The 15042-nt window shown below is 45.3% G+C and overlaps 3 protein-coding genes across 4 annotated transcripts; all 3 read right to left on the bottom strand.

Moving 5' to 3' along the window:
* Window positions 1-1639: 1639 nt before the first annotated feature.
* On the bottom strand, window positions 1640-6430 carry LOC142886836 (somatostatin receptor type 5-like). 2 transcript variants are annotated; one of them, XM_076024061.1, is made up of 4 exons: window positions 6117-6430; window positions 4452-5169; window positions 3506-3925; window positions 1640-3338 (listed from the first exon to the last, which is right to left on the bottom strand). In XM_076024061.1, the coding sequence occupies exons 2-4, from the start codon at window positions 5124-5126 to the stop codon at window positions 3243-3245; spliced, it is 1191 nt and encodes a 396-aa protein (XP_075880176.1). In that variant the 5' UTR covers window positions 5127-5169; window positions 6117-6430; the 3' UTR covers window positions 1640-3242. The 2 variants fall into 2 exon arrangements, with proteins under 2 accessions (XP_075880176.1, XP_075880177.1); XM_076024062.1 differs by having other exon boundaries at window positions 1640-3335.
* Window positions 6431-9435: 3005 nt separating this feature from the next.
* On the bottom strand, window positions 9436-10978 carry LOC142886817 (myeloid-associated differentiation marker-like). Its single transcript, XM_076024008.1, has one exon. The coding sequence runs from the start codon at window positions 10725-10727 to the stop codon at window positions 9882-9884; it is 846 nt and encodes a 281-aa protein (XP_075880123.1). The 5' UTR covers window positions 10728-10978; the 3' UTR covers window positions 9436-9881.
* Window positions 10979-13649: 2671 nt separating this feature from the next.
* On the bottom strand, window positions 13650-14784 carry LOC142886551 (myeloid-associated differentiation marker homolog). Its single transcript, XM_076023564.1, has one exon. The coding sequence runs from the start codon at window positions 14782-14784 to the stop codon at window positions 13966-13968; it is 819 nt and encodes a 272-aa protein (XP_075879679.1). The 3' UTR covers window positions 13650-13965.
* Between the last annotated feature and the right edge of the window lie 258 nt (window positions 14785-15042).

Below are 15042 nucleotides of genomic sequence, written 5' to 3'. Positions count from 1 at the left end.
CCGTTTTTGTTTTTTTTTAATCACAATTGCATAAAGGTAACAGCCCATTGGCAACACTCGCAACGACTGCAACAACGGCAATCAATGGCCACCAATCTCGCCATACAACAATGTAGTTACTCATTACAGCCAGTGGAGGGCAGCGTACAATCACGATGTAGTCTAGAAGGGAACCAAACGATTTAAAATTCATTCACTCAATACATAAAATGTTTTGTCGATACTTCGCATTTAGTGATTGTAATCTATTAGGAAGACGTTAAATAAAACACAAACACTTAGTTTAATAGTATTATTAATCTTTAAAATTTTATAGTATATTATGTTAATGACATTTTACATGATATAACTTGGCATGTTGGAGAAAAATTGCACATTTGAACAGAACGTTTGTGCATTTGTGTTGTATAGGTGAACTCGAATATCACTGTAGAATTTTGTCAGTTCATTCTCGAACCCCTCCCTGTGCCCATGGCTGCCTGTCCTCTAAGTGTAGATTTGGGAGAGGGGTGCAAAGTGGGAGATGGTGGGCGGTAATCAGAGCAGACCCACTGACTCAGTGAAGGCTGGATGAGGGATGGGAGTTCAGAGAGGTGAACTCCTAGAAGATGTAGAGGAAAACAGATGGGGATACCGTGACCTTTTCATCCCTGTGGTGGATGAATTTGTTATTTTACCTCGCATCTCTCCGACACACACGGCCGACGACTGGAATTTGGCCCTGTGTATTTGTGTGTGCCATGGAGGGCAGAAGAAAACATCTTTGTACCCAACAAAAAAAGCTATTTAGTGTGTGCTTGAGCTTTGCTTTTTTTTTTTTTGCAGAGAGACCACATACAGTGCCTAACAAACCCTTACCCACACATGGTTACTCAGCTTTTAGGACCCTTTTTAAAACGCAGTCAGCCTTCGCACATCATTAACAGCGATACGACTAAAACACCACTGACTTTTTGTCTCTTGGGCCTTCACCAAAAATAAACATGCTCTCCTCATTGTTATGACACCTGTTGCTGAGGTTATGCTTATTCTGTGACACCTCCTCTGCTCAAATTCAGCTTGTGTGTCTGTCAGGCCGGGAGCAGGCGGTTTTTCCCTGTTTATGTTTAATGTCCAATGGCCAGAGCCAGATCTTCCACGCTGCCTTCTGCTAAGGGCACCGGTGAGATAATAATCTGGTACGTCTCTATGATGATTTAATATTAGCAAATCGATGTTAAAAATACGCATTAACTTTTAGATCCCCCCCCCCCCCCTCTCCCACGTACAAAGCGCTTTGATCTGAACTCAGGTCATCATCAATTAACTTTAAAATTTAAAAACAGAACTTCCTTACAGCAGCAACCACAATACACAAAAAAAGCATTTCATTTCTCCACACAACATTCTCCTCCACATGATAACAACACTGCTTGTCCCTGTTGACATTGCGGCCAATGGAATCAGACCGGGGTTACTCCAGGCTGCAGGTGGCCCAGAATCCGTTTTCGCCCCTATGACCAGGCTTTTAGTAAACAGATGCGTGATGAGGGCTGGAATAGAAACGGCATGCGGGAAGAACAATCCAGGAAGCAGAACAAAAAAATAAATAAAAAAATTAAGAGACAAAAAGCAGCAAACTAAAGGACAGTGTGGATGCTTGTATAGACTCAGACACACACATTAACTTTATTAGAGTACAATAACGTTGCATTACACAACACAGAGACATTTGTGCCATGGCCAAAGCTCACATGAGGAATTCCTAAAAAGTCTTTGAGTGTGGAATATGATTGTGGAATATGTTGCACATCTGCTGCTGGCATGGCAGAAACAACACATCTGCGTCTTCCGACCAGCCCTGCATATTTCAACCCCGAGGCGCCGCGAGCGATTGTTTAATCAACTGTTTTAGCCTACAGGTTGGATGTTTTCACACATGGCATTACTTGTCAGTTGATATCTGAAAGAACCAGCCGGACCTGCGGGTCGCCTTAGAACCAGCCGAAAGGCGTGTGAGACCGATGACCCCGAAGGAAAATAAGATCAAATGTTCACGCTGAAATGTTGATGTTCCTACGTTCATCATGTTGGCAGCTTTTTAATTAAAAATAATTCTGATGATAATAATAATAATAATAATAATAATAATAATAATAATAATAATAATAATAATAATAATAATAATAGTAGCTGGTGTCCCGCCTCTTCCACCAGCATCAGTCTGATTACAACCATCCTCTGTTATTATAGTGCATCAATTTTTACCAACATTCTTGAGTTAAACACCAGTGGGGCTTAATGGCTAATGCAAAACGAAAATGCAAAATATGTTATGTGACATGAGGATTGTGGCTTTAGCAACATAATTTTTTTTTTTTTTTCAAATATCGTAAAACTGCTAAAGCAGTAAAAATCCCATAATGTTTGAATAAAAGCAGAAGGATTTCAAATGAATTCAGGGATAATAAATTATTAAATAAAGGACAGAGGGGAAAGACACATCTTCATCTGTCCAAACGAATATTTCCATTATTGCTTATACATCTTTGGAGTTGGCTTGGTCTCCATGCTCTCACCAGATAGTCCCACTTCTCCCAGCAGTCCAAAAAATGTGAACATCAGCCAAACTGGAAACTCTGGACAGTCCGTTTGGAGTCAAGAGTGCGAGTGAAGCTGGTTGTTTGTCTCTCTGTGTGGTCCTGTGATGACCTGGCGACTCGGGTGTATCCTTGTCTTCACCGTAAGACAGCTGGGATGGAATCTAGCACCGCTGCAACGCTGAGTGCAGGAGAAGCGATGATGGATAGATAGATGGGTGGACGGATGACTATTTTAACCACAGGCAGGTTTTGAAGGAGCTGATTTAGGGTGTTAAATAAAAAGCGGTCACAGAGGCATAAGCGGAGAGGTTTACACAAATTCAATACGTGTTAAATAGGTACCTCTGGAAGTACATACTGAACCACATTTGTTACAAGGTAAACATTGGGAATGAAAATATGATTGGGATTAAAACAGAAGTGCCTGTTACCACTAAAGACCATTCATGGAGATGTATTTTCGCCCATTTCACTGCGCTGAGATTTTTCACCAACACATAAACGGACGCTTTGTGGACAGCAGACAAACTGAAAAACTTGACCCACTGTGTGATACCGTCTGAGTGAAGCCGCCACTCACGCCCTCTCCATTAATATCCCGCCTACTGAGAGAGAGAACGGTCCACAAGTCTTTTCCTGTGACACACGTGTACCTGTCAGTCAGACCATCATTGCCATTAGCTGACCAACGATCGATACGTTGCAAGGTTCGGGTTCACAGTCGAGCTCTTCGATCAGCTCCATCTCCAGCAGCTGCTGTGGCAAAACAGAGCACAGATATGTTTTCAATGAGAGAATTCTATCTTCATTTTAGACATCGCTCGTGTTAAGAGGTCCTTGTTTAACACCAAGTGAAGAAGAAACTGAGTCAGACCAAGATCTGGGTTTGTCTCTTCACACTATGTGAGTTTTAAAAGACGTACCTCTCTGTTCTGCGCTTGTCCGTTCTGCTGTTCCCCACATTGGGCCATTAAAATGGGACTCTTTGTGTCCACGGGTGGGCTCTGCCCCCCGGCTCTTTGGCCCCTGGAGGGGGCGGTGTTGTTGTTGTTGTTGTTGGATTTGTGAAAGCAGAGCACCTTCTCGAAGCTCTGCCTGAAGTTGGAGAGGAAGCCGTAGAGGAAGGGGTTGGCGCAGGAGTTGACATAGGTGAGGATGACCAGGAAGAAGTACAGGGTGGTGTTGTTTTCGGGGATGATGTGAATCAGGTTGACGATGTTTGTTGTGAAGAAGGGCAGCCAGCATAGAATGAACACCAACACGATGGTCACCACCATGAGGGTGACCCTGCGCTCGGACCTGCGCCGCTTGGTCAGGCCCACTCGAACACTGACGGACCTCACCTGGAACGGAGTAATTGAGTAAGTTAAGTATTTAAGTATTGGTCAGCTCATGGGGTCAGAAAATCACAGGGACTTTTCCATGAGCACCTACTCGCCTCGCCTTAAGTCAGTTTTTAAACTTTTCCGCTGTGTACCCCCCAGGAGGTACAACCTTTTTTTTTTTTTGTATATCTTTGGTGGAGAAGATGAGGAAAATGGGTAACTAACCTGGTCAAGCAATGAGGTCCAGATGTTTCTGTGCTTGGTGTCACACCAAATAAACTCATAAAATGCCAAAAAAGGTCTAGCAGATCTCCAAGTTTATGTCTGCTTATGGGTACCAAACTAAAAAGCGATATTTTAGTTAGACTGTGGTACCTTAACACATCTTTCGACTGCCTTGCTATGATGACTCCACCCACCTCGAGGTTGTACTCAGTTTCTATGGAAAATGACCCAAACCAAATCGAGGCGAGCTTCGCTTGAACCGCACAATGGAGAAGCGGCCACAAGTATTGTAGAAAAATGACAAGTTGAACTTTCTTACCTTGATCACGATGAGCAGATAGCACAGGCAGATGACGACCAGCGGACCGAAGAAGCTCAGGATGGCCGTGTAGAGGATGAAGGCGATTGACCACAGGTCTTGTGGCTCCGGCCAGGTTATGTTGCAGGTCTTGAAGTCCTCCTGGACGCCCGAGTAGATGGTGACCGGGAGCACGATCAGAAAGGACACCACCCACACCAAGGCGCTGAAAAACTTTGCCACCTTCGGTTTCCGCCACTTGGCGCTGCGGATGGGATGGACCACGGCCAGGTAGCGGTCGATGCTCATCACCGTCAGGCAGTAGGTGGAAGCAAACTGGCTCATGGCGTCGGCCGTGATGCAAACCTTGCAGAAGAAATCCCCGTACGGCCAGTAGGAAAGCACGCTGTTGGTGCCCAGGAATGGGATCCCTAGGATGTAGAGTTCGTCAGCCAGGGCTAAATTGAGGATGTATATGTTGGTGACCGTCTTCATCTTGACGTAGCGCAGCACCACGTAAATGGCCAGCGTGTTGCCCACGAGGCCGATGAAGAAGACGATGCTGTAGACGACGGCCGTCACCACGTCGAAAGGCATCGGTTCGGTCATTTCCGAGCTGTCGTTGGAGCCGCGGTATTCGCGGGAGCACAGCGTGTTATTGCCCTTGTCCATTGAAGTCCAGTTGCAGCCATCCATTTGAAGGAGGATGTCACGGGTTACACTGGGAAATATCTGACCTCTGAAAAGACAGATTAGCTCTTACTGGATGGTATCAACTTCAGTCTCAGCAACAGAATAGTGGAGTTTTATCTATACAATTTATCTCATTTGCACCACTTATAATTGTGTAAGATTCATACATTATATATATATATATATATATATATATATATATATATATATATATATATATATATATATATATATATATATATATATATATGTGATGTTTTACTGTTGAACTAACAATAGAGTTGTAGCTGTTAAAACATGGTTCAACATGATTACATGCAGCTACAAAGTTATAAAGTTGAACAACCAGCATCTACAACCCTTTTTTTCTCCGGAGTCCTGACTTCTTTCAGGTGTGCCTTATTGGCTGTAAGAGCCTGAGTTGCTCATGTGTTGAGTGTCTCAGAGTCAGATGTTTAATTATAGTCATCGAAAATGTATTATCCAGATACAAGATACAGTTCCATAATTTACACTTTGCTGCATTGGGCCGCATCAAAAGTGTGTCACGTTCTTAAACGATGTTTCCCCTAATTAATGCAAAGTCGCAATGTTGCACAAATAAATGGTCTGACGTAAAGATTCAGTGAACCGCGCTGCAAAAAAACACGGGAATGACGCGCAGCCCGTAGCGCCTTGTTGCGAACACAAACACTTGCAACTCGCGGACCCCCTCCCTCGGGCTGCGTGGCGTCTGACATTTTTTTCTTTTTACTCTTTAGAAAACTGTGACATTTCATTCGAGCTGTTTGAGGAGTTCCTAGAGCAAACGAGAAAGTTAAAGTGCAAAGAAATTGCGCAAAAAAAAAAAAAAAAAATGCTTTCACGACCAATGACAAAAGCAATTAAAACGAATCAATTTATTTACATTCTCGTATCACATCCTTGAATAGCTGAGATGCAAACCCCAAATCTAATTTAGTTTTGCGCATCAACGGAGACGATGCGACCAACCTTTTTGGCCGTCTGGTGCCGCCTTCTCCTCGTTCGCTATCTGGTAGCTTGGACTGGCGCGTCTCCCGCGGCGTTCATGCCGTGTGTCCTGCGCAGGAATCAGCTGTGGGGTTCTCTCCTCTTCGCAGCAGGAACCTCGCACTTGGCTTTTCGCCCTGAAGGCATCGTGTTGGATGTCAGAGCGCTCCGCTGTCTCCTGCCGGCGTCACCGTCATGGTGTGCGCTGCTCCTGAGTGCGTGGAACGGGTGCGTAAGTGTGTGCCGCTGAAAGTACCCCTGTCTTAAACTGGCAGCTCACCGGGTCAAGCACCTCAGTGCACGGACAGTGTTTATAAAGACAAAAGTACCGACACCCCGCCTTTGGATGCGAAAGTCCCACCCACGGGTGGTTGTCATCGCCCTGCAGACCAAGTTGTTGGTGCAACTCCTCTCTCTCTTCCTCTCCCTCTCTCACTAAAAGAGAATGGGAAGAGGCTGCTTCAACTGCTATGTAGAATTTGTAAATTGTCATTTGTTGCGCATCTTTTATTATTTTATTGTTTCATTGAGGGATCAAATATCCCTCATATTTGCACATTTATGTGCAAATATATACGGTTGTATAATTTTATTTTAATGGGACGTAAACATGACATCATACTTTAGACAGTGAGGCAGCCTTCAATTCCAAACTTTTCCAAAATAAACTTTTTGGGAAACAGCATATTTAGCTTTTTAAGGACGTTTTTGAGACATGTGTCTGGATACTATTACGCGGATGGGTGTGAAGTTGCCCTGCAGCAACACCGGTGTGTGCTAGCAACCAGCGTTTCCGCGCTCACTCACACTGTTTTCTAAAGTTTCGGAGCGATGTGTGATGGATGAATCCTGTACTGCTTTACTGGAAAGTCTGTATCGTTGGCAAACAAATTGGTTATAATGGGGCCGTACAACAATATTTGAAGCAGCGAAGTGGGACAAACTTGGATAGGCGTCGTCAATCACCGACCTCGTGCGGTTGCTGCTGGACAGCGAGACGGCTGCTAGATTGGTATCTGTTACCAATAGTGCGTCGCAACCAGCTGAATCAATATGCTCTGTCTGGTCATCAAGAGTGGACGTAGAGGTTTACATGGGTGTTCGCTTGTTTGTGTGAGTTTATGAGGTGCAGACAGTCGAGGACAGTGACAGAAACAAACAAACAGATAAATGAGCTGGGTGTCCAAAGTGGCGACTCCTCGGCGGACATCTGCATCGAGGTCAGAGACATGACGTAACTCCAGGGTGACATAGTGTTTGTGTGCGTATACCATTTTCTTTAGCACCCCGCAAGTGGTGTAGTAAAGTAAAAATTTTGGTCAATTATGGAGAGAACTTTTCCTTTTGGATTTATTTTAAGGATCCATTTGAGGTCGTAGACAGTGTTTTTGCAAACGGGAGGGAAAGCTTGGTTTCCCATTGACCCCATTGACTGCTACATCCAAGACTACTAGAATACTACTGCATTCAAACAAGTGAAAGGAATAAGGTAAACTCAAGTTGTCCATTGAAGAAACACCTTCAGTGCTGTTTTTTTGTTCTTCTTCTTCTGTGAAAATGACGTCCGTATCCGATAAAACTGCCTCCGCAGTGGAACACGTTAATGATGCTAACGATGTCGTTCAAGTTAAGTTATTGCTGCTACTTCCCTCAGGTCTGGTTTGAGTTATAATTTCCTCTTCCTGCTCCTGAAAGAACGATATGGATTCCAGCTGAAAACACTATATTTGAAGTTTTCCAGGCGGATTAGGGAGGTTTTAAAGCCGGAGATCCCTCTTTCCTTCCATCCGTCCGTCCAACCTTGATCGCCGTCCTTTGACACAAACAAGCATCCACACCTCAAACATCTAATTGAGGAGTCCTCGTCCAACAACTTTCTACGTAAAACAGAAAGAAAATGACCTAGATACATATTTATTTTCTCAGAAGCTCTCCAATTGAGAAATGTATTTCTGTGAATCAGACGATAATGTTGGGGAAAATAAACTCCAGCAAGAGTTGAAGTGAAGTGCTCATATACATTTCATGCATTATTATCATAATCAAATCAGCGAGCGGTGTATAGATGGATAACTGTGTTAGAATGATTAGATTGCAGCGAGTTGGACAAGGATATTCAGTTCCTCCAAGCAGGCTTGTTCTCCAGCAGGACTACTGTTTCAGCCGTTGTCAGTCTTTATGGGCTGCAGAGATGTCTGCTCCATGATTGATGTCTATTTATTCATGTTAATCCATGGACCTGAGATTTATTTGTTTTTCAATTTTTATTTTTATTTTGTTTTTTTTTACGATGGATGATGTTTTTTTATGCAGGAAGTAAACAAGTTCCGTCTCCTTTCCAGGCAGCGCACATAGGATAGTGCCGCCTACGTTACTGCTACTACTGCCGCTACTACCCCAGTTCCTGCAAAGCAAGCGCACGGCATGATATGACTTTTTTTGTAGCCTGTGTGCAAAGTGCGTGCAAGCATTCACATGACATGACACGAGTGGAGAAACAAAAGTGCCTCACTTGCTCCATTTAACCCAAGTTCACTCCCTCAGATTAGCGCGGCAGGTAACACGATAGCCGTCAGATAACGAGGGAGCCCTGGGCCTTTTTCCAGTCGGCACGGGAGAATAAAAGGAGCGAATGACGTCGCGCTCGCTGACTCTCCGGCCTCGGAGAGAAGTAGCTGAAAGAGGGGGAAAAAAGGGCAGGGAAGGGAAGGCTTGGCAGCGTGCAGCACCTGCTTGCTCATTAATGTGATTTTCCTCTTTACCTTTCCCACGCTCATCTCGTTTATCTTCCTGCCGTTAGCCGCTGCTCTCTTCAAACCCTCCACATTTTCCTCTTTTTGCTTTTCTGCTCTGGTCCTCCTTGTCACACCGCCCCTTTCACCGGCTGCCGTGTCCAAGGTACAAAATCCATTACATGCTACTGCACACAGTGCCCAACTTGAAGCCGTTTATTTTTCTCACTTTAAAGGGAAAAAAAACATCCAAATTTATCCCACTGCCCGCTCATAGATTATTAATTTTATCTGTTATTAAAGCAAGTTTGTTTGTTATTCCATTTGAACTAGTTAATCCCTAGCCGTGATCTTTTTCCCTGGTCAGGACTCAAAGATGTGACTCCACTGGTTCATGTTTGTTGCTGCACTGTCATAAAAACGTGTATACACACACACACACACGTATTTATATATACGTATATACATACCTATCTGTGTGTGCGTGTATATATGTGTGTGTGTGAATATCTATGTATGTATAAAACCTGTATGTCTGTGTGTGAGGAAGAGAGAATGCAGGGAAGTCTGATCCTACTAATTAAATATCAATTTAATGGTTACATTGTTTGCAATAATCAAAAAAACAACAAACATCAATGACAAAAAAAACGTTTTATACAGGCAAACTATACATTTTCAAAAAATGTATTAAAAAAATGTCATAAATACAGGCACCGACTTCCTCCTCACCACAAATCCACCATGACGAGCATAAATCTATAAAACAACCATTAAGATGTTGCATCATTTGCCTCCAGCCCAGCGTTGCAAAATAAAATGACTTCTTGGTGGTTTGATCAGAATTCAAAGTCTTGAATCATTTTATGACAAGGCAACAGCTTTTAAAAATTAATCAGATGCGTGTCCACTGGCGCTGTGTGGCGGGGAGGGCAGTGCAAAATCTCAAACATACTGTGTGGTACCATTCTCAAATTATATGCAAAAATGCAATTTTCTGACTTATTGCTAGCACTCATGACAAAGGGTCTCTTGCAAAGAAGACAGTAAGTATCGAATAGGCGGTGTCCAGGATATAAACAACACAATTGAGGACTGTGAGAGTGGTGACGGCCACCTGCCTGTTCTTCATGTCGGCGTCGCAGCCTGTGGCTTTACAGGTGGACAGCGGCCAGAGCACCATGGCCGTGATGTAGATGACCGCCGCCAAGGCGTTGTAGCCAACCGTCAGCTTGTCGAAGGAGAAGGGCAAGCGAGCAGTCAGCCGTGTCAGCGTGAACACCACGATGAGCAGGGCGAAGATGAAGCACAGGGAGTACACGGCCACGCACCAGCCCACCTCCGGCCTGCCGTAGTGTTTGTCGTCCAGGGACGCGAAGATCAGACAGGCCAGGACCATCTCCATGATCTTCATGATGCCGGCGATGGTGGAGAAGAAGCCGCTGGTCTCCCCACGCGGACGCAGGTGCGTCAAGACCACCTCGGCCACATACAGCACAAAGGCCGGCCAAGATAGCACGGTGGCTGCGATCAGCCTGTTGTCGGTCTTTTCCTTGCTGATTATTATAGAGTAGATGATGGCAGCGGAGAGGCACATAAGGCCCTGCAGGATGGCGAAGCCAGCGCTCAGGTCGTCCCAGGCTGGCACCTTGGTGTCGACGCCGATCAGCTCCACCACCAGGATGAGAAAGGTGACAACGAAGCAGAAGATCCATGTGAACATGCACCATGCCCAGTAGGTTGGAGAGTGCCCCAAAATTTGTGTGCTTGCCAGACTGAAGGTCGAGCACGTGAGCACGATGGCAAGTATCCGTATTATGCCCACCGGCTGGATGAGGGTCCGAAAATTCACACGGATCATCGTTGCTCCTCTCTGACTTGAGGACAAAGGTTTTTTTCTCTGCAGCTCAGGTCCTTTCACATCATCTCACCGTCTGAGACTGAGGCGAACTCCAGGGTGCAAAAAGGAAATGCAGCGCATGACCGTGCGTGAGCAAACAGAAGTCCACAGCCTTATATGGTCAACTTTTATTGTCCCGTATTTGACTTGGCTGATTTGATCCTGCTCGCCCATTGGATGGTGCTCACCTACCGACATAAAGACAAACTGGACTCTGGTCCGCAGGATGAGCCTCGCTCGCTCACTCGCGGGATCGTTTTCCCGCCTTTGAGCTCACATCATTTATAGTTAATGAGTGGCAGAAAAAAGGGAGGGCCTTTCTATTTGATAGTCAATGAGTTGAACGTGTAGCCCCGCCGTCCAAGACAAATTCCTCTCTTCTCTTGGATTTGGTTCATTGGAATTTTTGTTTTTGATTTTTCATCCAGGTGGAAAAATAGGGAATGGAGTTTCTGCATGTAAGCTGCAAGCCTTAAAGGTTACATGTGTAATATGCGCTTGTTCGCTCTCCTTGGGGTTTCCCGAGTAAAGAAATGTCTCTCCTGTGGGAGTTGTTACCTCGCCAAAGGTATTCCAGCGGCTCTCGCACACACCAAGGATACTGATGTTGTGACGTTGCATCTCCTTGACGAGTTGGGCCAATTTACCTGTCTGGTATAGGGTTCTGATGTTCCACGTGCCAATTCTCGTTCTTGACCTCAGCTTCAGCAGACAGTTCCCCACCTGAGGTCTCTGTCGAGTTTGCCTCAGGCAATGTTTGGGATGTCTCTACGGCTTCGGTCAGTCTGAGGTGTAGTTTCCATGGTTTTCGTTTCTGTAATCATTTGAATTTCAGCAGGGGGGGTTGGCCCAAGCTGCCACGAGTGGATCACTCTTTGTCTAGACTCTATGTAGCGTGGAAATGTTGCGAAGCTACCCGCACTACACATTTATTTTTGTTTTTCTTCGTTTCTTTAGAAGCTTTTATTTTGGTTTTCTGTGGAAGCACAACCAATAACACACATATGAACGTCCGCCATTACGTTTCGCTCTACATAAGTCTCACGAGCCACTCTTTACATTTTAAAACACAGATGAATACCCGGCTTAGACTTGAAATTATTAATCAAGTTTTTTTCCCCCATATTCAATCTTAATAATGTACATTTAAATCTTCACATTTCTATCGAATAAACATTCTATAACGTTAAACGAACACTAACGTGATAACAAGACGGACTCGAGCGTCAACCCCGGCTCCTGGTAACTTAGCAACGGGCTAGCCGTTGTTTCCTCTTCTCTATTGATAACTTGAAGAAAATACATTCAAAACGTAAATTTAACTCACATACCCTCGATCTCAGACTTCAGTTACGAAACAACTAAACATACGTTCGTTCTTATTTTCAACCATTTCCCCCTTCTTACCTGTGGAAGCGCAACAGATAACGCACATGTGAACGTCCGTGGGGCGAACGCGACCTCCACTGGTAGGAGTGGGTAACTGCACCCTGCTCACCGTTCACTCTCACACACCACAAACAACAACAAAAGCAGGAACAGTGTATATGCCACAATTATGCTACATCTACCCTTCGACCAGTTTGGCTTCCCTGAGGGTGCCAGGAGTACTAGCCTCCCGCCGACATAGCGCTAGGGGTCATGGAGACACACGGATCACCACCTGCCCGTAAAATATTGTAGCCTACATGACTGCTACTTAGAGTTGCCACCCGTCCCGTTTTTCCCAGAATTGTTCTTGTTTTTCACCACCTGTCCCGGGAAAAATAAAATACGCGATTGTCCAATATTTGGCAACTGATACGGGATGCACCTCACTTTGTCCCGTATATTTCGGGGAGCTCCCCCGTCGTCGAAAGACCCCGAGATGTCCCGGATTTCAAACTCTAGGAGGTGGCAAACCTACTGCTACTACTGCTACTACCCCAGTTCCTGCAAAGCAAGCGCACGGCATGATAAGACTTTTTTTGTGGCCTGCGTGAAAAGTGCGTGCAAGCATTTTACATGACATGACTCGAGTGGAGAAACAAAAGTCCCTCACTTGCTCCATTTAACTCAAGTTCGCTCCCTCAGATTAGCGCGGCAGGTAACACGATAGCCGTCAGATAACGAGGGAGATTGACAATAACGTCGTAGCAACCGTTCCACACTTCTATTACTTCGTCTTTCATCGAGGTTAATTATTGGGTTCCATTCCGGCATTTTACAATCTTATGTATTTGTAATAGTAGTGTGTAAAACCGCATCTAAATAAACGTGTGACGTTGCCGTTAAGTGGTTCGTCCTATATTTAATGACGACACAGGAAGGCGTGTCGGGTCGCGCTTGAAAGTTACACAGTGCAGTTACAGCCGGCACAACCCCCCTCTCGCTGCCGAGGCGGCACCATTGATCCTATTAATCGTTTATGTACCGCTTTACTGAGTTTGGAATCATAATTTTATGGTCGAAAAGTTACCTAGAGTTGCTTTAATGTGATTTTCCTCTTTACCTTTCCCACGCTCATCTCGTTTATCTTCCTGCCGTTAGCCCCTGCTCTCTTCAAACCCTCCACATTTTCCTCTTTTTGCTTTTCTGCTCTGGTCCTCCCTGTCACACCGCCCCTTTCACTGGCTGCTGTTTCCAAGGTACAAAATCCATTACATGCTACTGCACTCAGTGCCCAACTTGAAGCCGTTTATTTTTCTCACTTTAAAGGGAAAAAAAACATCCAAATTTATCCCTCTGTCCGCTCATACTAATTAAATATCAATTTAATTGTTACATTGTTTGCAATAATGTTACATCAATGACAAAAAAAACAAACATTTTATACAGACAAACTACACATTTTTTGTACGGTTGGCAAACTTTTAAAAAATATATATTTAAAAAATCTCAAAAATACAGGCACGCGCTTCCTCCTCACCACAAATCCACCATGACGAGCCTAAATCTATAAAACAACCATTAAGATGTTGCATCATTTGCCTCCAGCCCAGCGTTGCTAAATAAAATGATTCTTGGTGGTTTGATCAGAATTCAAAGTCTTGAATCATTTTATGACAAGGCAACAGCTTTTAAAAATTAACCAGCTGCGTGTCCACTGGCGCTGTGTGGCGGGGAGGGCGGGGCGAAATCCCAAACATACTGTGTGGTACCATTTTCAAATTATATGCAAAAATGCAATTTTCTGAATCACTGTTAGCACTCATGACACTCAAGAGTCAAAGAAGACGATAAATATGGAATAGGCGGTGTCCAGGATATAAACGACACAATTGAGGACTGTGAGGGTGGTGACAGCCACCTGCTTGTATTCGCAGCCCGTGGCTTCACAGGTGGACAGCGGCCAGAGCACCATGGCCGTGATGTACATGACCGCCGCCAAGGCGTTGTAGCCAACCATCAGCTTGTCGAAGGAGAAGGGCAAGCGAGCAGTCAGCCGTGTCAGCGTGAACACAACGATGAGCAGGGCGAAGATGAAGCACAGGGAGTACACGGCCACGCACCAGCCCACCTCCGGCCTGCCGTAGTGTTCGTCGTCCAGGGACGTGAGGATCAGACAGGCCAGGACCATCTCCACGATCTTCATGATGCCGGCAATGGTGGAGAAGAAGCCGCTGGTCTCCCCGCTCGGACGCAGCTGCGTCAAGACCACCTCGGCCACATACAGCACAAAGGCCGGCCAAGATAGCACGGTGGCTGCGATCAGCCTGTTGTCGGTCTCATCCGTGCTGATTATGGAGTAGATCATGGCGGCGGAGAGGCACATAAGGCCCTGCAGGATGGCGAAGCCAGCGCTCAGGTCGTCCCAAGTGGGCACCTTGGTGTTGACGCCGATCAGCTCTACCACCAGGATGAGAAAGGTGACAACGAAGCAGAAGATCCAGGTGAACATGCACCATGCCCAGTAGGTTAGAGCGTTCCTCAAAATGTATGTGCTCGCCAGACTGAAGGTCGAGCACGTGAGCACGACGGCAAGTATCCGTATTATGCCCATCGGCTGGATGAGGGTTCGAAAATTCACAAGGGTCATCGTTGCGGCTGTCTGACTTGAGGACAAAGGTTTTTTTCTCTGCAGCTCAGGTCCTTTCACCGTCTGAGACTGAGGCGAGCTCCAGAGTGCGAAAAGGAAATTACCATGAATGTGCGTGAGCAAACAGAAGTCCACAGCCTTATATGGTCAACTTTTATTGTCCCGTATTTAAATTGGGTCATTTGATCCTGCTCGCCCATTGGATCGTGCTCACCTACCGACATAAAGACATGTTGGACTCTGGTCCGCAGGATGAGC

This window comes from Nelusetta ayraudi, unplaced genomic scaffold, assembly GCF_046127955.1.
Source record: "Nelusetta ayraudi isolate G7.1 ecotype Tasmania unplaced genomic scaffold, CSIRO-AGI_Nayr_v1 ptg000016l, whole genome shotgun sequence".
In the NCBI taxonomy this organism is placed as follows: Eukaryota; Metazoa; Chordata; class Actinopteri; order Tetraodontiformes; family Monacanthidae; genus Nelusetta; species Nelusetta ayraudi.
The sequence above is the reverse complement of the archived record's forward strand: the minus strand, read 5'-3'. Positions and strand labels throughout refer to the sequence as shown.

Coding starts and splice junctions, on each gene's coding strand:
- LOC142886551 (XM_076023564.1), bottom strand. CDS start 14,784: ATGACCCTTGTGAATTTTCGAACCCTCATCCAGCCGATGGGCATAATA.
- LOC142886836 (XM_076024061.1), bottom strand. CDS start 5,126: ATGGATGGCTGCAACTGGACTTCAATGGACAAGGGCAATAACACGCTG. Junction 3,926..4,451: donor ATCTGCTCATCGTGATCAAG/GTAAGAAAGTTC, acceptor ACTCCGTTCCAG/GTGAGGTCCGTCAGTGTTCG. Junction 3,339..3,505: donor GACAAGCGCAGAACAGAGAG/GTACGTCTTTTA, acceptor GTTTTGCCACAG/CAGCTGCTGGAGATGGAGCT.
- LOC142886817 (XM_076024008.1), bottom strand. CDS start 10,727: ATGATCCGTGTGAATTTTCGGACCCTCATCCAGCCGGTGGGCATAATA.